The sequence below is a fragment of the Salmo trutta genome, chromosome 38 (genome assembly GCF_901001165.1).
Source record: "Salmo trutta chromosome 38, fSalTru1.1, whole genome shotgun sequence".
NCBI classification, from domain to species: domain Eukaryota; kingdom Metazoa; phylum Chordata; class Actinopteri; order Salmoniformes; family Salmonidae; genus Salmo; species Salmo trutta.
The window spans coordinates 13,080,999-13,107,483 of NC_042994.1; the positions used below are offsets into that span (position 1 = coordinate 13,080,999).

General features: G+C 42.2%; 3 protein-coding genes across 3 annotated transcripts; 1 reads left to right on the top strand and 2 right to left on the bottom strand.

Annotated features, from left to right (window-relative positions):
• Positions 1 to 420: 420 nt before the first annotated feature.
• Positions 421 to 7,580, top strand: LOC115177617 (hydrolethalus syndrome protein 1). Its single transcript, XM_029738536.1, has 12 exons — positions 421 to 645; positions 1,091 to 1,193; positions 1,379 to 1,495; positions 1,754 to 1,824; positions 1,972 to 2,213; positions 2,310 to 2,365; positions 5,339 to 5,490; positions 5,852 to 5,897; positions 5,998 to 6,061; positions 6,168 to 6,249; positions 6,389 to 6,415; positions 7,329 to 7,580. Exons 2-12 carry the CDS (start codon positions 1,094 to 1,096, stop codon positions 7,458 to 7,460), a joined length of 1,089 nt encoding a protein of 362 aa, XP_029594396.1. The 5' UTR covers positions 421 to 645; positions 1,091 to 1,093; the 3' UTR covers positions 7,461 to 7,580.
• mrpl4 (mitochondrial ribosomal protein L4) lies at positions 7,538 to 9,995 on the bottom strand. Its single transcript, XM_029738537.1, has 9 exons — positions 9,795 to 9,995; positions 9,587 to 9,668; positions 9,162 to 9,333; positions 8,974 to 9,025; positions 8,749 to 8,866; positions 8,394 to 8,500; positions 8,144 to 8,253; positions 7,989 to 8,062; positions 7,538 to 7,775 (listed from the first exon to the last, which is right to left on the bottom strand). The coding sequence occupies exons 1-9, from the start codon at positions 9,840 to 9,842 to the stop codon at positions 7,630 to 7,632; spliced, it is 909 nt and encodes a 302-aa protein (XP_029594397.1). The 5' UTR covers positions 9,843 to 9,995; the 3' UTR covers positions 7,538 to 7,629.
• A 307-nt stretch (positions 9,996 to 10,302) lies between these two features.
• Positions 10,303 to 24,835, bottom strand: LOC115177615 (neuroblast differentiation-associated protein AHNAK-like). Its single transcript, XM_029738533.1, has 5 exons — positions 24,487 to 24,835; positions 17,073 to 17,129; positions 16,656 to 16,776; positions 16,268 to 16,440; positions 10,303 to 15,852 (listed from the first exon to the last, which is right to left on the bottom strand). Exons 2-5 carry the CDS (start codon positions 17,073 to 17,075, stop codon positions 10,615 to 10,617), a joined length of 5,535 nt encoding a protein of 1,844 aa, XP_029594393.1. The 5' UTR covers positions 17,076 to 17,129; positions 24,487 to 24,835; the 3' UTR covers positions 10,303 to 10,614.
• Positions 24,836 to 26,485: the final 1,650 nt, after the last annotated feature.

Genomic DNA, 26,485 nt, shown 5'->3' on the forward strand with positions numbered 1-26,485 from the left:
TAATGTCGTAGGCACTAACTCCACCATGGTTGGTTGGACAAAGCCTTTGAGGAAAATGAATGGCGTTTTTGGATAAACGCCTAAAATAGGGTCTGTGATACACAGGCTTAAGAAAGGGTATGCGTTTTGTTCTATGAGATAATCTTCATAAGCTAACATCACTTTTTGTGAATTTTGAATAATTTATGCAATAATAATAAAAAAATACATATATCACTTAAAGGCTTCATAATTAATAAAGGTCATGTTAACTGACTGCTATTATCGCATAGAACAAAACGCATACAAGCTCCTAATCATGTTGACTTCAGACCTTATTATCGGCGTTTTTTCCAAAACCCTATTCTTTCCCCATTCACACATTTCAGACCAAATCTTGTAAAGGCATCATCATCATAGGCACTGACTGCATTGCCAGGGTGTCCACACGGTCTTTCTTGCACAAGGCGGCGATATTTCTAGACAAAGTTAAATCCGCCGAAGAAAATACTGAAAGGGCGTCGTTTTTTTCGAACAACGGCTGTGTTGTTGTCTTGGTACTGAAATCACAACAGTAACTAGCTAACTGTTTCAGTTCAATACTTGTGCTGCAAAAGAGACGTAGCTAACGTTACGCATTTATTCTAAGAAGCTCACACTGTACAGGTAAAACACATTTTATCAATCAATGTTAGCATTGGCAAAATGGCTTGTTGTGTTGAACTGCTGTCTTTGTTATCCTGCTAGCGTGCTAAGTTAGCTAGCTAGTTCTATTATAACTTAGCTACTTAACGTTAGCTGGCCATTGGGTCATTTAACGTGTATTTGAAGCTAACGTTAGTTGCTAGCGTGCATCCTTTTTGTTGATTTGGGCTAGATAAGGAAGAGATCATGAACGTTTGGTTGATTGTAGCGAGAGTTTGGTTGGTGGTTGTCTAGCCTGAAGTTAACGAACAACTTGTTGCTGGTTTTAGTCAATCACTTCCATCATTATTCTCTGCTATCCATCATTTCTCATGTAGCTATCTATCTAGCAGTATCGCGCTATCCATCTAACTATCCAACTACTAACGTTTGCTTATATTACATTTATGGGACAATTATTTTTCAGGAAATGGAAAAGCTGGATTTCTCAGAAGATGAAATACAACACCAATTGGAGGCACTTGGTTACAACAACATACCAAGACACAGACTACATGAATTCAAAAGAGGTGGGTTGATAGAATTCGCAAATATAGGCCTACATTTTGATGACCAAATGCTGACAAAATCTGAAATAACTGTGATGTTTTGTGATTTTCACGCTGCAAGTTAGCTGTCAGATTGGTGGAGAAGCAACTTTGTGTGTGTGTGTGTGTGTGTGTGTGTGTGTGTGTGTGTGTGTGTACGTATATAGATCTAGATGAACTGATCCGACATGAAAAATCTAAGAGCCACTCATCCAGTGAATTGAACTCTACAAGATCTCAAAGCACCATCTTCAAAAGTCCTCCTGCAGTCACCAAGGTTAAAGGTGAGATCACTGTATGTGTTCTCATGTCCACTACATAACCAAATATAACAGGGCCCGGTTTCCCAAAAGCATCTTAAGGCTAAGTTCATCTTAGAGCCATGGGATCCTATGGTTCCAATGGTTTTAACAATGAACTTAGCCTTAAGATGCTTTTGGGAAACTGGGCCCTGGTCAGTAAGTGTTGGTTGCACCTTTTGATGAGCAGTGTGGTTCCTCTTGAGTCTCTTGATTGTAATTTCCTTGTTTTCCCCCTAACAGTACATCAGGATAACACCGCAGCCTTCAGAAATGTGATTGCGCAGGCTGGTCCATCACACCATGAAAGACGGGTATATATTCACAAATTCTTGTCCCAAATCATTCAGTCCCCCTTCATCCAGCAGATAAGATAGCTGTATTGTATTTATATATATTAAAACAATTATAATAATGCTAATACTAGAATGGCATGTTACTTTGTTCTGTGCTCCACCCAGGTGCTAACCTCCACATACAGCAGAGACAACAGTAACTATGATGCCAGACAGGAGTATGACTCCTACACTCAGCACTCTGTTGCCCCCAAGTACCAGCGCCCCTCAACAGCCCCTAATAGGCTGGAAGTGGATCCAGACCTAACTGACCTCCAGCAGTTATCGTTCGCTGTCAGTCAGTCGTCCACACCAGACCGAGACACAGGAGTGCATGGGAGACCCTTTATCAAGAGGAAAGTCCTTAGGTAGGGTAAGTTTACATCAGGCAGCTTTGTAAAGACTATAATGATCACGTGCGCTATTGAGAATACTTGAGTCAACCTCACTGTTTCTTACTAAAGGAAACATCAAGGTCAAGTTCACGTCTGCGATGAATCAACACATAGTGAAGATTCAGGTAATTCAATAATGTTATGCATGATATTATTTATGCAAAAAGGCTTAGGAGTACTATATTTAAAATATAAGGCCTGGGGGGGTGTGGTATGTTGGCCATTATAAACTGGGCAGTTTGGGTCCTGGATGCTGATTTGCTGACAGCTGTGTTATATCAGACCGTATACCACGGGTATGACAAAACAATGACTTTTACTGCTCTAATTATGTTGGTAACCATTTTATAGTAGCAGTAAGGCATCTCGGGGGTTTGATATATATGGCCAATATACCATGCTTACAGGCTGTGTCCAGGCATGCCGCGTTGCATTGTGACTAAGAACAGCCCTTAGCAGTGGTATGTATATTGGCCATATACCACACCCCCTCGGGCCTTATTGCTTAAATATACTACAGGTATGACACAACTACTTGTTTACTGTTATATTTATGTTGGAAACCGGTTTGTGTCGTGTCTAAAACCAACCCTTAGGTGTGGTATATTGGCCACAACTCTTTATTGCTTAAATATACCACGGCTAAAGGCTGCTCTTAGGCACGACGTGGAGTGCCTGGATACAGCCTTTTAGCCATGGTGTATTGGCCTTATACCACAAACCCCCAAGGTATATTATTGCTATTATAAACTGGTTACCAACATAAATCTGATATACACATGGCTGAAATGCTGTTTCAGCCAATCAGCAGCCAGGATCCAAACTACAGGGTATATAATTGTATTTAGTTTTCAGATGCTTGTTGTTGGAGCCAGTTTCTATTTCTTTGGTTATGCAAATATTTGTTTATTAGGTCATATTGTTCCATTTAGAATAACTTCATTTACATTACATTTAAGTCATTTAGCAGACGCTCTTATCCAGAGCGACTTACAAATTGGTGCATTCACCTATAATATCCAGTAGAACAACCACTACAATAGTGCATCTAAATCTTTTAAAGGGGGGGGGGTTAGAAGGATTACTTTATCCTATCCCAGGTATTCCTTAAAGAGGTGGGGTTTCAGGTGTCTCTGGAAGGTGGTGATTGACTCCGCTGTCCTGGCATCGTGAGGGAGCTTGTTCCACCATTGGGGTGCCAGAGCAGCGAACAGTTTTGACTGGGCTGAGCGGGAACTGTGCTTCCTCAGAGGTAGGGAGGCGAGCAGGCCAGAGGTGGATGAACGCAGTGCCCTTGTTTGGGTGTAGGGCCTGATCAGAGCCTGAAGGTACGGAGGTGCCGTTCCCCTCACAGCTCCGTAGGCAAGCACCATGGTCTTGTAGCGGATGCGAGCTTCAACTGGAAGCCAGTGGAGAGAGCGGAGGAGCGGGGTGACGTGAGAGAACTTGGGAAGGTTGAACACCAGACGGGCTGCGGCGTTCTGGATGAGTTGTAGGGGTTTGATGGCACAGGCAGGGAGCCCAGCCAACAGCGAGTTGCAGTAATCCAGACGGGAGATGACAAGTGCCTGGATTAGGACCTGCGCCGCTTCCTGTGTGAGGCAGGGTCGTACTCTGCGAATGTTGTAGAGCATGAACCTACAGGATCGGGTCACCGCCTTGATGTTAGTGGAGAACGACAGGGTGTTGTCCAGGATCACGCCAAGGTTCTTAGCACTCTGGGAGGAGGACACAAGGGAGTTGTCAACCGTGATGGCGAGATCATGGAACGGGCAGTCCTTCCCCGGGAGGAAGAGCAGCTCCGTCTTGCCGAGGTTCAGCTTGAGGTGGTGATCCGTCATCCACACTGATATGTCTGCCAGACATGCAGAGATGCGATTCGCCACCTGGTTGTCAGAAGGGGGAAAGGAGAAGATTAATTGTGTGTCGTCTGCATAGCAATGATAGGAGAGACCGTGTGAGGATATGACAGAGCCAAGTGACTTGGTGTATAGCGAGAATAGGAGAGGGCCTAGAACAGAGCCCTGGGGGACACCAGTGGTGAGAGCACGTGGTGCGGAGACAGATTCTCGCCACGCCACCTGGTAGGAGCGACCTGTCAGGTAGGATGCAATCCAAGCGTGGGCCGCGCCGGAGATGCCCAGCTCGGAGAGGGTGGAGAGGAGGATCTGTGTGTGTATATATTAATTTGGTTATGTGGTCTTATGATTTTAATGAGAATGGGTAAATTATGCCCTCTAGACAGAATTTAAGTATGGACAGTCAAAGCCTCTCTAATATGGCATATTGTGAAGATCATCCTCCTGTTGAATTGGAGAGCAAAGACCGCACTGATGTGAACTACTGTGAAGATGACTATACATTGGCTCAGACTAAAAATGACAAGGCAGTATTAGCTGGGATATGTCCCGAAGAAAGTTCTCTCACTGAGTGCAAAGACAATGAGGCCCACTGGAGAAGGATATAGTGAGGAAGACAGGAAAGGAGTGAAGGATGAGCAGGAGTGGGAGGATTTGGAGTCGCCGGCGAGCAATAAAGATTAAGGTAATTGATTCCAAGTCTACTCAGACTTATGAAGAGTGGGAGGATAACAGAAGATGCAAAATGGGTAAACCACATACCCGGTCTATTCTCCTTATAGTATGAAAATACAATTTCCATAGGTAACATCCCCTTAGTCCAAGTATGTGCATAATGGACTGACACCCTGTACATGAGAACAAAGTGAAAGACCTTGCCTGAAATTTTAGTTGAAAGTCATGTCATCCATTGCAGTGGTTCCTAACCTTTTTCGGTGACTGTACCACCAACTGAATTTTGCCCCTGAAGTACCCCCTTGTGCATTTTACCAGTAAGCCTATGATCTCATGAGTCTTATCAAGTACCCCCTGTGGATAGGCCAAGTACCTTGGTTGGGAACCACTGATCCAGTGCATAGTACTATAATCCCTCTTGCAGCACTTGTATAACTAAAATGTGAGATGTGCTGGGCCTGTCCGGCTCAGTGATCATACAACACCTGCCTAGAGCTTACTAGCATTGCTTATGGCCTTACACAGTGGTAACTAAGGCTAACGTGTTAATTGTCTCCCTTTCAGGTGCAGTGAGTGGGCTGGGGGAGCGTCTGGGAGGGATTCATGTGTCCATGTCCACCCACCAGGAGCTGGAGAGTGAGGATGCAGGCAGTCTGAGTGACAGGTCTGAATCGGACTGTCTCCCAAGTGCCTTCAAAGCCTACATCAGAGGCATGGTGGGTACTCTTGCCTTTTTGAGAGCTAATTTGGGTACATTTTAGTCATTTAGCAGACGCTCTTATCCAGAGCGACTTAAGTTAGTGCATTCATCTTAAGATAGCTAGGTGGGACAACCACATATCACAGTCATAGTAAGTACATTTTTCCTCAAAGTAGCTATCAGCAAAGTCTGAGCTAGTAAGAGGGGAGATAGTGTTCGTTCACTGGGGGGGATTATTTAGGATACTCTTTGAAGAGGTAGGGTTTGATGTTTTTGGAATAAATATAATTTATCCTCACGTCCAGGATCTTTTTTGAGAATCAAAGGGTATACATGTATGTTTGTTGACAACAAATGTCGTTTTAAATCTCTTACAGGCCAGATCTCAGAGCGAGAGTGATATCAGACCCCGGCCCAAGTCGTGTAAGTACCCACACTGCTGTTACGTCATCGTGCTCACTGCACACCGTCCTGTTACAATGTGCCCCAGTTAAAACGTAGTCACTCATGTCTGCTCTTGCAGTTATCCGCCCAGTGATGGATCACCCTCACACCAGAAGCCTGAAGAAGACAGACCCAGTGGCAAAGTAAGAGGATAATTACCGAAATGTCTAAATAATCAGTATACATCTTTTGAAAGATTATTGCTGTGGATCTGTGCTACATTTTCATATTGTTCCCCATCTTCCAAAGGTATTTCCAGTACAAGCAGGACTGGGAAATGTTCAAGGCGCCAGGAGAGAAGGATAGGAAAGCACTGCACTGGGAAATCAGGGTATGAACACCTTCTCCATAACTCAGTTGGCTTACATACTTTATTTGAAGACCACTTTTTGCATGTAGTGGACAAATCATGATGAATTGTAATGATGCATGACCATAATGTCTGAATTAATCACTCTTTGTATTTTCAGGAACAGCTTGCGTACCAACCTCTACCAGTGAGTATGCTTCATTTATAATCTTGTGACCATCCTGTCATTCATTATTTCAGGTCAGAAAATTCCTTAAATGGACCCCCCCCTCCCAAAAAAGAACGTCATTAGTCCATGCCATGTTTGACACAGTCCCGCATAAATTATGCATGTCAACATTCAATATTTCAAGAAATTGCTTTTAGTATCCTGATGCCCAGCGTGTGTTGACACATTTCTGTGGACTGTAAGGCAAATGGACAAAGTATTTGTGTTTTGATTCCTCTTTCCCCTAATTTAGAGAAGACGGGACAGATGAGTTTCTTATTCAGTGTTGTTCTGAGGGCATAACCACATTTTATGTTCATTTGTTTATTCAAGTAATCCAAGTTGATAGAGATTGTATAATGCGGGACTCGCATTCAAACCTGGGACCTGCTGCATTGCAACCCATGTTACGCTGTCTGCCACTTGGGGGCAATGCAGCAGGCATGCCTTTTCACCATTAATCGCTGTAAGCCCAACCCACTGTTCTTTAAAAACGAGTTAGAAAACAAAATCGGCATCAGGTGTTGAACCTGGGACCTGTTGTTTTATACCCGCTAGCCAACCTGCCTCAAACCTGTCACTGCAAGCCACGCCCACTAAACCTTAACCAATCACATTCCTAAATGGCTGATTAGACATGGTTGGACAGGTGAACACAAGGACACCACCTTTCCAGTCATGACAAATTAGTGATTACTTCAAGGAAGGGTCCACTTTTAAAGAATTTGAACAGGAATAAGTAAAATCACTGAGCTGCGCTGCATTGCTCCCTGGAAACCACAGACATGGGTCATACATGGCCTAACGGAAAATATATAAATATTGTTTTTCTGGGGGGGTTAAATACCTTGCGATGACTGAAAACATTGACATCTTGTATTGTTTCCCCCAGCCGAAGCCTCGAAGAGTATTTGTGCCCAACACCTACGTGGTGCCTACAGAGAAGAAACGCTCCGCCCTGAGATGGGAAATACGACATGACTTGGCCAATGGACTCCTACCGCCAAACAACTATCGACTCTAGGCATCATGTACTTTACGTCTTAAATAGGCTCTCGTTTAGTCACCAGTTTGCATATATTTTATCATTGACATTCATTTAGTCACAAGTTTTTATTGAACATATTAAAAGGCATGACAAACACTTGGATTGTTGAACATGTTACATGACGTTATTACTTCACCCAGTGCCTTCAAGGCAGGTCAGTGTAGGGGAGTTTGAACGGGTACAGCGGTGTGAAGCGTTCGTCGTGCCAAAGCAGCTTGTTTTCCAGAAACGTCACTGCTTCCAGGGTGAGGACCAGGATCTCGTGTTTTAGCATGCTATGAACGTTCAGGCCTGTAGAAGAAAAGTTATCAGGAAACATTTTAACTTTACATTAATTTGCCCTCGCCTGTGTAGTAAATACAGTTTACATGGTACTATGTAACATAATGTTGCTTCTAGGTCAATTACACTGTGTATGAAACATTAAGAACACCTTAATATTGTGTTGGGTGTGGCGTGCCCCCCCCCCCCCCCCCCCGATTTTCTAAATCAGTGTCAACTTACCTATGGCTGGAATGACATTCACAGTCTTCAAGCTCTCAGTGGCCTGAAGGATGTTCTCAGGAAGCTCTTCGCCCCTGTAAAATATCAAAGACTCAATCCTCAGCTAGGATGTCCACAGAACTGAGTTTTTTTTTTCCTCCACTGCTGATACTTACGCATCCACTATCAAAACAGACTCCCCCCAGTGTCGGTGTCTGATGAGGTCCATGAGGTACTGTGGGTCAGGTGTGGGGATGTTCAGAGTGTCAACCACATGGAGATAATCCTGAAAAACATCCAACATCAATACAGTAGGAATGTAGATGGCATAATTAAAAAGCATTCATTACAATATAGAGGATGTTTTTAAGATGTGAATGAAGTTGTACTTGTGAAAAGTGTTTTCACAAATAAAATGGTACATACCTGGGCCAGTTTGGAGCTGAGGGCAATTTTTAGTCCTTGAACACGTACTTTCATGGGCAACATGTAATAAAAACTAGTTGGTCCTCTGGGTCCATGAGAAACACCACCTGCAAAACAGAAATTATGTAATTTATTCTAAATATCTCCAATGACTTTGGCTCTTAGTTGGGACTGTTCCTTCTTTTGGACTGATTGATATTTAGATGACTGATGTCTATGTTCATTCTTGGAACTGGCATCTTAAAATGTAATCTTTGTTTTGTCACTGTGCGTTGAATTGTATGTGTCCGGTAAAATGCTGTCCTCCACTTATCACAATACTTCTGACTTGGCCCATACAGACTGAGACCCTCACCTCCTCTCCATATAGGCGACCTGATGCTTCCATGTCGTGCTTTGCCACTTCCCTTCTGTCTCCAGGGTTTCCTTCCTCCACCACTCACCTCCGATCTAACCTTAGTGTGGGCATGGCTCTAAGGGAGATTTCAGTTACTACAGTACTTCTCATCACCTAATTTTTATAGTATGGCCACAACAGCAGTCTGAGAAAGTTCATTATTGGTTTGCTATTGCTACTTACAATTCTCTTGAAATTTCTCTGCCAGAGTTCAACTTCATGGAGTATGTCAATCCTGGTGGGAACAAAATCATTTATGCGTCACTATTCCCACCAAACGATAAAGCACTGAATATGTAAGTCTCTCTGGATAAGAGGGTCTGCTGAATTACTTAAATGTAAATACAATGGCTAAACATTGACAGTTTTACCTGGTAGGGACTGCAAAGACATCGGGGTGGAGGTCAACCAAACCCAAAAGTTCACTGTCCCGCCTCTCCAACGTCTCCACCCATGTCTGTACTGGGCTCAGGTGTACAGGGACGGCAGCATCACACCTCCTCAACACAGGAAGACTGGAGTCTGATGGAGGAGGGGGCCTCTCTGGAAAGAGACCACAAGTCATCAATAGCTTTCTTACATCTGACCTAGTTGGAAATGAATGCTCTGAAAATGACAGACCAACATTGCATTCAAGAATGGGGGAATAAATCTTTGTATCTGGAGTCTGTGCAGGGTCTTGCAGTCTACATGCATCTGTATAGAACTAGCAAAACTTGCTTCTTCAAATTCGCACCATCAGTTCAATGATCCATAGTGCATGATAAAAGGCAGTGAATGAAAAAGCAGATCTTACTTGCTCTTGCACGGTCCACGAGATTGGAAGGGATGCGTAAATTTGAGGGTAGAGCGTTCTCTCCAGAGAAAGATGAAGCCAACTAAAAAAAGGACATCTGCCAATTAGGTTTTATATGTGCCATCAGTAATTTCAGCCACTACATCTTTATATATCCTCAATAAAGTGACAGCTAGCTAAGTTAGCATTAGCCTAGTTTAACGCTCACCCTTTTAGAAATGCCTCGACCACACACTGTAACTGATATACGAAACATTTCTGTAAACCTAATTAAGACAACCAAATACGTGCGATTTCTTCAAAACAGTCTTTAAAGAGATCATATTTTGAAACAAACATGCATTTTCTAGATTTCAATTTCCAAATAAGAAAGGTCATGCGTCAGTGCTGGTGTGTTGTCGCATACTGATGACGTTTATGTTGCGTAAAGGCAAGCGTGATAAAACTGCCACCTAGCGGTGCGGAGGTGAACATCTCTAATAGGTGAAGCGCTCTAATAGGTAAAGCGATTCTATAATTGTTTTTTCAAATATAAATATTTATACAAAAATAGCAGTTGAGTTAAAAAATAAAATAATTCTCAGCTTGAAATATTGAATTTGCTAAACATTATTTAAATGTTAAAAATCAGGTCAGAATAATGAAGCCTAAGCTAAGTTGTTTTGAATGAATTATTTTGTTGAATTCATGTAAAGAAAGATAAAACAAAGATTTTATAAAACTTACTAAATCCCATTTTATTTTATTACAATGTAGCAAGTGTAGAGTAAAAATACCATTCAAATAGCTTATCAGCAGAACATAAACCTTTCATACATTTTTTTAAATCACTTGACAAAAGAAAGCTTTACACATTCGTTTTCAACATGTTCATAACAAATGCCAATCAATTTACATTAAAAAAGTACAAATATGTGCAAATAATCTGATGCTTGTTTTATACGTAACAGACGTTTTCTGCATTATGTTTCAACAGAAGATTGTGATTCAAACAAGCCTAAAATTACATTTAGTCAGTTGTCTGAATGCTATATAAGCTTTGAAAGCCAGAATGTTGACCCTTTTAAGTTCTCATCTTCTGGAACTTCAAGGTCCACATTTGATGCACTGAAATTGAGACTTCTGAGTGTATGAGATCTAAGGTTTGACTCCTCCTTGTGACGATTTTTCAGGCTCCCAGTTCCGTCTGGTACATCCCCTTTGAGATTTTTGGGAAATGCAGCGACAAAATATCCTTCTTGATCTTCAGACATTTTGTGATTTGAACCATGAGTAAAATTTGGCATAGACAGTTTTGGACTTCTCCTTTTTGTTCTGCCAGTTTCACCAGCTGGGGCTTTTCTATGATGTTTATTGCCCTTGAGGTCAGTTCTGCTCAAATTTAAATCTGACTGTGAAACCTCTACTCCATACCTTGGGGGTGGGAGTTTAGGGACTGAGGCATTAATACTGGCAAGACTTGAGTCTATATCAAGATCTGGTATTCTTGTATGACTACCCAATTTAGTCTTAGATTTGGGAATTTTTAATTTTCCTGTGGGATCGTTAAGGTCTGAACCTCGCAGATCCAAAGCAGATGCTTCGTACTCAACTTTTGGTAAATCTATATCTGCAATGGGATAACTGGCCCTTCCTTTGACCTTCCTAGACTTCCTATCAGTGTGTGGCAGTGTCACTTTAGTATCTATGTCCATTGCTTGCAATTTTATATGCGCTCCACCTGGGATATCAGATCTGCGTTTACTATGAGATGACACTTTGTATTCTGGGCTTCTGATATCAGCTTTGGGTAAGCTCAGGCTGACATCTGGGTGACTAACTTTCAAGTCTGGTGCTTTTAGATCCACTTTAGCCTTTGGAGGAGAAATGTCATGTGTTTTCATAAAGTCCATATCTGTATCTGCCCTTAGATTGGGACTTCCAAACTGAGGCAATTTAAAGGATTGCAGTTTGAATTTTCGAGATTGTATAGCAATGTCACTGTCTGGCAAATTGAAATCACATTGGGGGCCTTTGAGGTTACCAGAGGGAACATTTATGTCTAAATCTGGACTACCAATCCCTGTGTTTACTTTCGGGGCTGACAAGCTCAGGTCCGGTCCATCAATGTCTCCATCTATTCCAGCATCTTGCCCATTCAGACCAGAAAGGCCGAATTTAGGCATTTTGAAGTGGGGCATTTTGAAATTCCCAGAGGGTGAATCAATGTTCATATCTGGAGTGTCTACATCTATCTTAGGGGCTTCTAGGTCAACTGTAGGTAGGTCCAGATCTGGTGAACCAATCCCACCTTTCATCTTTGACAATTTCAAACCTATGTCAGCACTTATGTCTTGATCTGGCCTTTTTGGACTAGACAACATAAATTTAGGCATTTCAGGCATTTTGAATGTAGGAGTGCTGATGTCAAAATCAGGGGCTTTGATGCTACCATTTGGCCTCTCTATGGTAGGATCTCTGAATCTACCTGAGGGCATATCTGGAGCATTGAGGTCTAGTTTGGGCCCTCTGAGATGACCCTTAGGTAGTCTCAAATCTGGGGGACTGATTCCCCCTTTTAGCTTTGGGGCTGAGAGATCGGTATCAGTTAAGTCATAATCAGGTGCATCTACATTTGGCCCAGATAGCCCGAAATCAGGCATCTTCAAATCAGGCATTTTTAGACCTATTTTGGGACCTTTGAGGTTAGCTGTGGGGGCATTGATATCTATATCTGGGCCGTCTAAGTCTCCATCAATGTCAACATCTGGTCTCTTTTGGCCCCTGAATTTAAACATTTTAAATTTGGGCATTTTGAATTTCCCAGAAGGTGCATTGATGTAAAGATCTGGGGTATTCACATCTAGTTTAGGGGCTTTGAGGTCAGCATCTGGTAAATTCAAGTCTGGGGAATCAATTCCCCCCTTTATCTTTGGGGCATTGAGATTCAGTTTTGTGGATTTTGGCATTTTACCAGACAGCCCAAATTTGGGCATTTTCAGTTTACCAGAGGGGCCGTTAATGTCCAGATCAGGAGCATTCAGATCAACCTTTGGTTTCTTCAATGTAGGTACTTTGACTTTAGCTGAGGGCATATCAAAGTTTACATCTGGTGCATTGAGGTCTAATTTGGGGCCTTTGAAGTCAACATCTGGCAGATCCAAATCTGGGTGACTAATTCCCCCTTTAAACTTGGGGGCTGAAAGATCCAAGTTAGGCCCCTTAACTTTTGGTCCAGATAAACCTAAATGTGGCATCTTGAAAGTTGGCATTTTGAATTTTCCTGATGGACTGTCAATATCAGTGTCTGGAATGTTGAGGTCTGCTTTGGGACCCTTGAGTTTGGGAGATGACAAGTTCAGATCTGGTCCCCCTTCAGCGACATTAATGTCAACATCTGGTCCCTTCAGGCCTCTGAATTTAGGCATTTTGAATTTCCCTGAGGGTGCATTGATGTCTAGATCTGGAGCAGTCATGTCTAGTTTAGGGGCTTTGAGGTCAGCATCTGGTAAATTCAGGTCTGGAAAATCAATTCCCCCCTTCAACTTTGGAGTTTTGAGATTCAATTTGGGAGATTTTGGCATTTTACCAGACAGCCCAAATGTGGGCATTTTCAGTTTATCAGAGGGACCATCAATGTCCAGATCAGGAGCATTCAGATCAACCTTTGGTTTCTTCAATGTAGGTACTTTGACTTTACCTGAGGGCATATTCAAGTTTACATCTGGTGCATTGAGGTCTAATTTGAGGCCTTTGAGGTCTACATCTGGAAGATCCAAATCTGGGTGACTAATTCCCCCTTTAAACTTGGGGGCTGAAAGATCCAAGTCAGGCCCCTTAACTTTTGGTCCAGATAAACCTAAATCTGGCATCTTGAAAGTTGGCATTTTGAATTTTCCTGATGGACTGTCAATATCAGCATCTGGAATGTTGAGGTCTGCTTTGGGACCCTTGAGTTTGGGAGATGACAAGTTCAGATCTGGTCCCTCTACAGCGCCATTAATGTCAACATCTGGTCCCTTCAGGCCTCTGAATTTAGGCATTTTGAATTTCCCTGAGGGTGCATTGATGTCTAGATCTGGAGCAATCACATCTAGTTCAGGGGCTTTGAGGTCAGCATCTGGTAAATTCAGGTCTGGAAAATCAATTCCCCCCTTCAACTTTGGAGTTTTGAGATTCAATTTGGGAGATTTTGGCATTTTACCAGACAGCCCAAATGTGGGCATTTTCAGTTTATCAGAGGGGCCATCAATGTCCAGATCAGGAGCATTCAGATCAACCTTTGGTTTCTTCAATGTAGGTACTTTGACTTTACCTGAGGGCATATTAAAGTTTACATCTGGTGCATTGAGGTCTAATTTGGGGCCTTTGAGGTCTACATCTGGCAGATCCAAATCTGGGTAACTAATTCCCCCTTTAAACTTGAGGGCTGAATGATCCAAGTCTGGATTCTTTACCTCAAAGTCAGGCCCTTGAACATCTGGGCCTGAGAGGCCAAAGTCTGGCATTTTAAAATTTGGCATCTTGAATTTTCCAGATGGGCTACCAACATCCACATCTGGCTGTTTTAATTTGGAAGATGATAGGCTCAGGTCTGGTCCATCCAACTCTCCATCAATGCCAACCTCTGGCCTTTTAGGGGCAAATTTAGGAATTTTAAACTTTGGCATTTTGAATTTTCCTGAGGGTGCATCAATGTAAATTTTTGGAGTGTTTACATCTAACTTAGGTGCTTTCAGGTTGACTTTGGGCAAATTCAAGTCAGGTGCATCAAGTCCACCTTTCATCTTTGGAGCTTTGAGACTTAGCTTTGGTGTTTTTACATCAGCATCAATGCCCAGATCTGGACTTTTTAGGCCAGAGAAGCCAAATTTGGGCATCTTCAGTTTACCAGAGTGGGCATCCACATTGAAATCAGGAGCTTTGAGTTCTGCATGTGGTTTCGTTAGTTTGAATTTACCTGAGGGTATGCCAATATCTGGAGCACTGAGGTCAGGCAAACAGACGTCTGATAGACACATCTCATCCGCTGAGAGGTCCAGGTCTGGAGTCCTAATTCTTGGTCCAGATATATCAAAGTCAGGCATACCGAGACTTGGTGTTTTGATCTTCCCAGATGGGATACCAATGTTTGCATCTGGCAACTCTAGATCTATTTTGGAACCTTTAAGGTCTACTGAAGGTAAATCTACATCAGGGACATTCAGGTCAGGAGCACCAATCAAAAAGGTTTTAAGATGCATGTCTGGGGTCTTTAAAACTGCATCAATGTCTAAATCTGGTCCTTTTGGTACTCTGCGAGAGAGCCTAACCTTAGGCAATTCAAAATAACCAGAGGGATCATCCACATCAAGGTTTGGGTTTTTCAGTTTCTTGGAGGACCGGACTCTGATTTTACTTGAAGGCATATTCATCATGCTGACATCTGGGGCTTGCAGGTCTAGATTAGGACCTTTGAGATTAACATCTGGTGCTTGTAGGTCTAGTTGGGGACCTTTGAGATTAACTCCTGGCATATCTTTATCTGGGATCCTCATATTTGGTGCATCAACCTCAAGGCTGGGTACATTTATGCTGGGTCCAGAGAGACCCAAGTCAGGCATCTTAAATTTGGGCATTTTGAACATTTTGCCTGTTCTTTCAATATCAAGCTTTGGGGCATTGATATTTAAAGTAGGTCCAGTGACAACCCCCTCTGGTAGATTGAGCTCTGCTTCCGGGACATTGATATCTCCTCCAACTTTGGGAAGTGGATTTATAACTTTCAGGTCAAGATCAGGGCCTTTGAGGTCAACTTTGGACAAAGACATATCAAATTCTGGCGCATCGATAGCATCTATATCAGTTTCAAGATATGGCCTTTCCAGGTTAACTGATGGAGCATCAATGTTTAGTGACCCATTCAAATGAGGCAGGGAGAGATCTGATGTACTAATGTTGGCATTAGGCAATGAAAGTTCTCCACCACGAGCATCAGGTACCACGCCTTTGACATCAAGTTTAGGCACCTTTAACTTTGGAGCAGAGAATTTGAGGTCTGAAGACTCTAGGTAGGTAGCAGCATCTACTTTGGGTTTCTCCACAACTGGGTAATCCATGGTGAGGACAGGGGGTTTGAGGTCACCTTTCACTTTAGGTTTGTCCCAGAGAGGTCTCGGTCCCTTGCCCTTCACCTGACCATTATGGGAGCCTCTTTCCCCAGCACCTGCAGGTTGTCCAGGGCTGTCATCCTTCATGAACCTATTCATTTTGGCATTGTAGAGTCTATTATATGAATCCTTCAGCATCTGTAAAGAGAAACCAATTCTTAATGGGATAGTTCGAGATGTTGGCAATGAAACCCTTTATCGACTTCCCCAGAGTCAGATGAACTCGTGGATACCATTTTTATGTCTTTGCGTCCAGTATGAAGAAATTTGGAGGTAGTTGGAGGTACGAGCCAATGCTAACTAGCGTCAGGAACAGCTAGCATGCTAGCTTTCAGTCATTGCGCTAATGCTAGTTAGCAACTTCCTTCAAACTGCACATAGAGACATAAAAATGGTATCCACAAGGTTATCTGACTCTGGGGAAGTAAATAAAGGGCTTCATTGCCAAAATCTCGATTTTGACCCTTTAACAAACAACATATTTTATCCAGTAACCTTCCTGAAATAATTTCCCCCCCTGCATATTCTATTTACTAACTAATATTCCACAAACCTCCTCTGGTGCTTTGATGCTGTCCAAGGTCCCCATACTCTTGCTCAAATAATTTTTCGTCAGAACTTGAACCTTATCATCAAATCCATTATCATCCATCAGCTTCAGTATTTTCAACACATCGTCTTTTGAAAGTTGGTCAAAGTTGATTGTGGCACCCACAATTTCATCTCCTGAAAAAAAACACAGTTAAAGCATGGTGACTGAACATTTCAATGATTCTAAATGTGTCTATGGATTTTTTTATATATTGTTTTCTTCACTGTTACACTGTATTTTACTGTTCAACAAAATTCAGACAACAATCCAAAATGTGAAATCTTACATTTTCTCAAAGAAACATAAGTACCTCAACAAAAATGGTATACATGAAATAAAAGACTCATACCTTCTTTGAGCCCCTGATTGCCAGAGGAGCCACCGATAACGCTGGAGACGACCAATCCTCCCTTTTCTGATTCCTCCAGCATGAGCCCCTCAGAGAGGCTCCTTCCCCTACGGTGACCAGGCTAAAAGCAGATATACAAAGGTAGTTACAAGAAATGTGCAAAGACGGGTGTGTGGCCTCAGCGTTGGTCATGTTTCAATAACCCAAACATCAAACAGAATATCCACAATGAACTTAAAAATACATGTTATTTACAATCATTTTTAAATAGATTTTAAAAATGGAATCCACTTCTAGAAAGTAATGTTGGGGCATAGGTGTTTTTCAAAAAGTACATTTCCTTTTGCTTAGCTTATTGTGTTGGAATATGCTTGTTATTACTATCATCATGGCTGATGGATGAATGATCTCACATACCATGATCCTTCTGATGTTTTCACAGCAGCCTTTAATGAAAAGCTCTTCTGTTTAAACCTGTTGAAGAGGAAAGAATCAATTAAAAATAAATGCTCAGCTTGGTTTCATGCTATAATAATCAAATCATACAGGCCTAAATACTGCAGCATACTTTCATAGCCTTCAAGAGTATCAAATGCAAAAAAAATATAATATTTACACTCCAGAATAAAAAATACAAACAAATACAATAATGGCACAGCTCATTTTACCATAAAGAACAAAATCATCTGAAATCACCACTAAAGAGGGGCTATGGAGGGGTAACCTGTTTACATAAGCAAATAGGCACATGGTTGACACCCAGGTAGCTGCACCTTTGAGGTATCCGAGGTGTGGCCTTGGGAGATGGAGGGAACAACAGGAACAAGTTTGTCCAGGGAAATAGAGACAAGTGCACTATAGTTGGGTGTACACTCAGTGGTGACCACACCCACCACTTTCTATTATGAAAAGCTTGCTGTGGCAGGTGCTCAAATAAAGTGATTTGTAAACAATCGTTAGAGCATAAGTCATGTAAGTGATTTGTGTCACATGCTTAGTGAGACTGCTGCTCTATGAGCAATAACGTGTGTGCTCTGCTACCAATTCCACAATGATCATAATAATCATAATTTACTTCATCATCATCAAATACCTCCAAAAGATGAATATGTAAAAATATTCATCACTCAGACTAAACTACACTGAGTATACTAAACATTAGGAACACCTAATGCCCTCCCCCTTTTGCCCTCAGACAGACTCAATTGGCCGGGGCATGGACTCTACAAGGTGTCGAAAGCATTCCACAGGAATGTTGGCCCATGTTGACTCCAATGCTTCCCACAGTTGTGTCAAGTTGGCTGGATGTCCTTTGGGTGGTGGACTATTCTTGATACACACTGGAAACTGTTGAGCGTGAAAAACCCAGCAGAGTTGCAGTTCTTGACACAACTGGTGCACCTGGCACCTACTACCATAGCCCATTCAAGGCACTTCAATATTTTGTCTTGCCCATTCACCCTCTGAATGGCACACACACACAATCCATATCTCAATTGTCTCAAGGCTTAAAAATCCTTCTTTAGTCTGTCTCCTCCCCTTCATCTACACTGATTGAAGTGGATTTAACAAGTGACAATGTTTGTGTCATCAATAAGGGATCATAGCTTTCACCTGGATTCACCTGGTCAGCAATGTTCCCTCTAGACTGCACGCTCGCGGCTCCCCCGGGATAAATATCAGCCCATGGAGAGACATGGTCACCAGCTGGTCACCAGCTGGTCACCAGCTGGTCACCAGTGGTCACCAGCTGGTCAATCTATTTTTTTTATTTGTCTCGGGCTGTTGACGGTAGGTGCACCCAATTCAGCTGCCCTGCGCACCTGGTAGGAGAACTGTTGCGATTTTGAACCATTTCATGTGTCTGAAGGTACAACTCTGCCTTCCCGGCGGGCTCGGAGAGCAGATCAAGTGCACTATATACCTACTGCTGGTCAATCTGAGGGCTCAGATGACTGTGTCTGCAGTAACGTAGCAGGCATAAAAGAAAGCTACAGCAAAGTTGATACTGTGAGATTTCAAAACGTTTAAAACCATGACTAGAGAGATTGTCAAGGAATTTTTATGAGTGAGTTCATGTGTAAGTTCTTATTCAGCACTGTCAAGGCTTTGTATTCAACACTTTTATAAACCAGGAAATGTGCATTCTTCCTATTTCCAATCAGCATTACAACAAGCACTGCAGCAGTAATGAATGAGCACTGGTGTAAAGTACTTTAGCAAAAATACCTGAAAGTACTACATAAGTCGTTTTTTGGGGTATCTGTACTTTACTATTTATATTTTTGACAACTTTTTCTTCTACTTAACTACATTCCTAAAGAAGATTATGTACTTTTTACTCCATACATTTTCCCTGACACTCAAAAGTACTCATTACATTTTGAACGCTTAGCAGGACAGGAAAATAGTCTAATTCACACACTTATCAAAAGAACATCCCTGTCATCCCTATTGCCTCTGATCTGACGGACTCATTAAACACATGCTTTGTTTGTAAATGATATCTGAGAGTTGGAGCGTGGCCCTAGCTATCCGTAACATAAGGAGTTTGAAATTATTTATACTTTTACTTTTGATACTTAAGTATATTTTAGCAATTACATTTACTTTTGATACTTAAGTATATTTAAAACCAAATACTTTTTGACTTTTTCTCAAGTAGTATTTTAGTGGGTGACTTTCACTTTTACTTGAGTCATTTTCTATTAAGGTATCTTTACTTTTACTCAAGTATAACATAGGAGTAACAGCATGAATTTGTGCATGAGGCAGAAATAATGCGGTGCGACTCGAGTTTTGCCATCAGCTGAAAGACGGTGACCCTTTTTGGTCAGTGTCAGTGGTGGAAAGGGAGAGAGGAGGGATGTAATCAGAGCTGTAGCAGGCCTATATGCAAATAGACCATTGGTGTATATGGATCTGTGCCATTTACTTTGAACTGGACTGTGTTTACAGCATGGGTGGTCTTGAGTAGACGTACTTGTTTTGAGATCAAAGCAAGAGCTGCATGTAGCTGTCACGCCCTGATCTGCTTCACCTGTTCCTGTGATTGTCTTCACCCCCTCCAGGTGTCGCTTATTTTCCCCAGTGTATTTATCCCTGTGTTTCCTGTCTCTCTGTGCCAGTTCGTCTTGTATGTTAGTCAAGTCAACCAGGGTGTTTTCCCATACTCCTTTTGACTATTGATAGTCTTCCCGGTTCTGACCCCTGCCTGACTCTGGACTACTTTCCCGCCTGACTGATCATCCTGCCTGCCCTGATCTTGATTCTGCCTGCCCTTCGGTACCTTTTGGACTCTGAACTGGTTTTGACCCTTTTGCCTGTCCACAACCATTCTCTTGCCTTACCCTATTGGATTAATAAATACTGTAAGACTCCAACCATCTGCCTCCCGTGTTTGCATCTGGGTCTCGCCTTGTGTCATGATAGTAGCCACGTGTGCACATTTTGTTCATTTCCTTTGCTAGTTAGTGAGGTTTTAGCCCAGTAATAGATCATTTGTAGTCAACAATAAGGGAGAACATTTTTAGACATATTTGAAAATCCAGTCAGGAAAATAGCTTTTTTTAGTCTTAAAGGGGAATGTTGTATTTTGTGACAGACAAGCTCAGTAGCAAATAGGCAGAGGGTAGCAATAATTTGCCTGGTATGAAAATAATAATCAATTTTATTTTGTAAAGTGGTTTCTTGCATCAAACAACACAACAACATTTTCAGTCACCTGAAAACATTTTTCAGTCACCTCCCTTGTCTGAAGGACAAGTGGATAAACAGGTTAATGTCAAGCCCTGCATGTTTTTTTCAGAAGTTTCATGGACTGTTGGTCTACATTGAACAACAAACATCGGCTGCTACTGTAGGCTGAATGATAGAACATGTTTTTTCATGTTCAAATGTTATGGGATGCATTTTCTCCATTGTTTTTGATGGTAGGCCACTCTGGTAGAAGTGGAGGCTCGTCAGAGGAGGAAGGGGAGGACCAGTTTCATAAAATAAACATGAAAAAAGTTATGTTTTTTTTATAAAACTATACTAAATATAAACACATCACCAAATAATTCATTAAAACATACTATTTGGAAATGAAGGTCTACAGTAGCCTCAACAGCACTCTGTAGGGTAGCACGATGGTGTAGCCGGAGGACAGTTAGTTTCCATCCTCCTCTGGGTACATTGACTTCAATACAAAACCTAGGAGGCTCATGGTTCCCACCCCATTCCATAGGCTTAAACAGTAATTATGACAACTTCCGGAGGATGTTGTCCAACCTATCAGAACTCTTGCAGCCCGAACTGACATGTTGTCCACCCAATCAAAGTATCAGAGAATGAATCTAGTACTGAACGCATAAGCTACAGCTAACTAGCACTGCAGTGTATAAAATGTTGTGAGTAGTTTACTCTGAGAGAAAGATAATATTTTAACAGTTTTGAACAAATTAATTTCGTCCAAAATGGAGAAGCAAGAGAGAGAGAGATCTTTCAGTTTCACTTACTTAGCTATCAAATGCAGCTTGCTAGTTCAAACACCCTGCTCAAACAGAGGGATGCTATGTTAGCTAGCTACTGTAGCTATGACTATTCAACACAACATTGGAACTCTTCCAAGTCAAGGTAAGCTTTTGGTTTTACTAATTTATTGCCACCGGGGACTGCCGGTGTAAGTGCTACTGCTTACTTACTGCACACTGTAACGTTACTACATGATTGTAGCGTGTTTACTAACGCGTTAGTTCTATTAGCTATGTTGACTATGACGTTGCTTTAGCTAATATGGTGACAATGATGTAGGCTGTGTGTTATGATATGGTTTGGCTTGGAAAGGTTTTTTCGCCTGGTCACATACAGCTGTGTTGTGCATTGAAGTCCACAAGCGAAGGGAAAAGGTGAGAGCCGGAGAGTGCATAGATGCGAGAAGGAATACAACATGGCTGCTATGAAAGTGAACTGTGTTTAAGCGTGATCAGGGGTGTATTCATTCCGCAGATTCTGTTGAAAAAGTTTATTAAACTGAAGAAAACGGATCAAACAGGGATAAACATACCTGAATTTGTCCAATAGAAACTCTCGTTTGCAACTGTTGGACTAATAATTACACCCTATATCAGCTAGAAGCAGGCAAGAAGTGTGCAAGGCAGTATTGAATGTGTCACTGTCTGTCATCTCACATTTTTCTCTCGACCTGTGTGCACCTACATTGTAAACTTTCATTCATAGGCTAGGTTGTAGCAACCTCATGGTGGGTATAGGGAGTATCATGTAGTAGCCTAAACCTGTCGCAGTTACAACCAACTGAGTAAATAGAATATGATCGACAGTTATCAAATATGCTGTAATAGAAATAAGGCCTACTAATGAAAAAAATACTAATCATCCCCCCTCATCTTAAATGGCACTGACCGCCACTGTCTGGTAGGCCAGACAGTGGCCACTGTTGTCCACTGTTAAAACTGTAACTTAAAGCGGGAAAGCGTCAGTGTTCACAGTAAATGCGCACAGAACTTTCACAATGCTGAATTGCTCAGTGCTGCAAAAAAAATGAGGGAACATTGCTGGTCAGTCTATGTCATGGAAAGAGCAGGTGTCCTTAATGTTTTTCATGCTCATTGTATGTGTTGCTTGAAATATTCCCCTATTGCATTTACGTCAGACAACTCATCAATCTGTTGCATTGTGAATTGTAAGGACAGACGCTGGGAGACGAGAAGCAAGTACAGGGAGTGAACATTTAATAAAACCAACAAGAAACAAACAAGGACAGCGTCTGGACAGGGAAAACATAATGACAATAATGCTGGCACAGGGAACAAACTGAGGAACAGACAGATATAGAGGGGGCAATCAACAAAGTGAAGGAGTACAGGTGAATCCAAAATTGCGCTGATGCGCGTAATGATGCTGACAGGTGTGCGTATTGATGGGCAGCCTGGCGCCCTCGAGCGCCAGGTTGGGGTGGTGGGAGTGTCCCACCTGGGCGAGCCTGACGGGCCGGCCGAGATATCGGAGTCAGACGAGCCGGCTGAGGCGTGGAAGCCTGATGAGCCGGCCGAGACGTGGGAGCGCGACGAGCCGGCTGAGGCGTGCGAGCCCGACGAGCTTGTCTGAGGCGTGGGAGACCGACGAGCCGGCTGAGGCGCGGGAGAGTGACGAGCCGGCTGAGGCGCGGGAGCCTGATGAGCCAGCTGAGGCATGGGAGCCTTACGAGCCGGCTGAGGCATGACGTGGGGTGGGAGCCTGCCGAGCCAACCGAGGCAAGGAAACCTCTCGAGCCAGCTAAGGCGTGGAAGCCCAACGAGCCAGCTGAGGCACTCCCGGTTCCTCCGGCAGCAGCACCCGATGTCACCCCCCAAACATTTTTAAAATCCTGCTGCTTCAAATTGTGGTGTCAGCATTCTGTGAAGAGACACGTTTGGAGACGAGAAACAAGTACAGGTAGTGAACATTTAATAAAACCGATAATAATGCTGACACGGGGAACAAACTGAGGAACAGACAGATATAGAGGGGGAAATCAACAAAGTCCAGGTGAGTCCAATATTGCGCTGATGCACGTAATGATGGTGACAGGTGTGCGTAATGATGGGCAGCCTGGCGCCCTCGAGTGCCTGGGAGGGGGAGCAGGAGCAGGCGTGACAGTGAATGGAATAACTTTCATTCAGGAGCAGAGATTGAATGTAATTATCCCACACCCCCAACAACGCCTTATGAAATATGCATTTAGGAATGGTAACTACAGGTAACAGACAAAATAACGGAAAAGCTTGAGTAAATGAGTAATGCAAAGTATATTGAAAGCAGATGCTTCCACACAGGTGTGGTTCCTGAGTTAATTAAGCAATTAACATACCATCATGTATAAAAAATACTGGGCAGGCCATTATTTTGGCTACTATGGCTATGCCCCCATAGGATGACAGTGCCCTCATTCACAGGGCACGAGTGGTCACTGAATGGTTTGATGAGCATGAAAACGATGTAAACCAAATGCCATGGCAGTCTCAGTCACCAGATCTCAACCCAATTGAACACTTATGGGAGATTCTGGAGTGGCGCCTGAGACAGCGGTTTCCACCACTATCAACAAAACATCAAATGACAGAATTTCTTGAGGAAGAATGGTGTCGCATCCCTCCAATAGAGTTCCAGACACTTGTAGAATCTATGCCAAGGTGCATTGATGCTGTTCTGTCTCGTGGTGGCCCAACGCCCTATTAAGACACTTTATGTTGGTGTTTCCTTTATTTTGGCAGTTACCTGTGTATGCACTCATAAAGACGAGTGCACTGACAGTAAGCTAAATGCTGCAATCATATTTCATGAAACATGGCACGTTTTGACAGTTTCTCTGTTCAAATAATTCCTATTATTTGACATTCATTCACATTGTGCAGAGCTGTAAGAGATTAGAGGCTGACTGAGATTTTCTCCAAGTCTAAGGTTGTATTTTATGAGCTCTCTATTGACTCAAGACAAACTGTATGCTTGTGAATATTTAACTTTTAATATGTACTGTACTCTACATACCACTGTACAAAAATATGCAAATTCAGAGTGTCTCTTCAAAATGTATGGTTTCACCTACTCTATATGCATCCTTAATATCTTTTTCAGGTATAAAATGTTTCACATCAACATATTAAAACATCATCCATGCCAGTAGTTACTGTAGACATTTGCATTACAAACCTGCATACAGTTCCAAACTTGACATACTCATCTAGCTACTACAGCGATTACATCATCGTGGACTTCTTAAACAATAGCAATAGTACCTGGCACCATATAGTCTGGATGGAGATCTTCATCAAAAGTTGACAACAACTCTTACCTTAGGCTCCATTGGGCTATTTTGACTGTGTTTGTTCTTGTTATTCAGCCATTGAAGAGTTTAACCGCCAATGTGAGAAAGTTGCGACACAATGTTATCGGTCCCTGCCGTTTACTCCTGTAAGACTGCCTACACCGTGCCTCAGTCAGCGAAAGCATACTCTTCCCAAAGCAGATAAACTGGTTCCACATTCGGCATGTCTTCCCAGCCACAAACCGTCACACACAATTTCCCCAGTCCAGGTAGGCAGGGTGATCACTGAAACCTAGTCTCTCAAGACTGGAACTGTGAGATAGAGGGGGGAAACTCACAGAGCACTCTCCACGCCAAGACAGGAGGAAAACAAATGGTCTGGTAGTAGAAAATAAAATGCAGAGGTGTGCCAAAAAGTTGTCTTGTTTCAAGGGAGGGGCAGCTAGGCATTCATTCATGACTCATGGTCATTTTAAGGCACAACAATGAAGGTGCGGCCTGATCTAGGGATTAAGACTTCAAAAGAACTGATTTATAAGACATAACATTCTTACTGTGTAACCATACCTTTAAGGTGGGGCTACTCCTTCCAATTACCATTACTGACAATTATGTAATCGTAATGACATTCTGATGGACCCAAACTCAACAAAACAATAACATGGGATGTGTAAATCATAGAAATATAATGACTAATTATGACGATTGTCATAATGATGTTCAAGCAAACTCAATAAATCCAAAAAGTGACCAGGCATGTGTAAAACCAGTGGAGCCATTTTATTTTGAATATGTTACACCTTCATATTACTGTACATGAGAGTACTGACCACAACTGAAAACACTGTATGTAAAGGAAATTCTCCCTGAGATGTTTTCTCTTACAGTATATTACAAAACAGAAACATTCTCAAATGACTGATATACAGTAGTTCTATTACAGAATGGCTTGAAATCCTCAGACGTAACAATATTGTGAGGAGCTTCCAAACAAATTTGCTCTGTGTGAATGGTAAACAAATAGAGAAATAGCAACTTTAAATTGTCTTTATTTATCTAAGTCTATTTGTCTGCAACAAGTCCATACAGCAAACAGTGTGTAAACATGCATTTTATCTATGTGAAGTATGTCCAATAATGTGTGCTCTTTCTAGCTATAACTAACGCTGCCAACAAACCAGGTGAAAAAGGAATCTCAGACATTCATAAATGATTGACGATGCTGCAAAGTGAATGACTGACTTGCTCTAGGAAGACAACTTTTCAGTCAAAATCCATTATAGCATTATAAAATACTCCCTTCAATACAAAAGCAATTAAAGTACTTATTCCATGTTTCTTCATTACCTCTGTGCTATTGACACATCATCAGTTCTTTCGTACCCCATTAACGTGTTTCCGAATAAAAAGCTAGAAAATTAACCCGACTTCCTAAAAGATAGTAAAATAATAATTTTGCTCGGGTTGGACTATTCAGACCTTGCTCTCTGAGGTCAAAGGTCAAATGTCAGTCGGTGGGCCTCGATGGGAAGAAGTCTCCGCTCTTAACCACAGATCTAGGATCAGATTTCCCTACCCCCAATCCTAACCTTAACGATCATGGGGATTAAAAAAATCTAACCCTGGACCAGTAATTATTATAGTGCCAACTTCTACCACCTCCATTGGACGGGTGGTTGGTTGGTCCACCGATTCCATCCACCACGGGCCTCCTGTCGGGAAACAGAGAGAGAGATCCCCATTGACATTTCTCATTGTCATTAGTCCTCTGATGGCTTCTACTCTCCCCCCTCGCACCAACCAGCTTGCAGAAAATGGAGTCGTCTCTTTGACACAGATCAGCAGGGCTGTCAAACTCCACCACCTTCCCAGAATGCATCACCAGCACTCTGTCTGAGTACATGATGGTGTTGATCTTGTTGACAGAGCGAGAGAATCAAGGTCTTTATGAGCCAAAACACCTTTAAAAAAAGTTACATCAAACCAAATATGGAATTGATATGAATTGATTTCAGGTAATAATTCC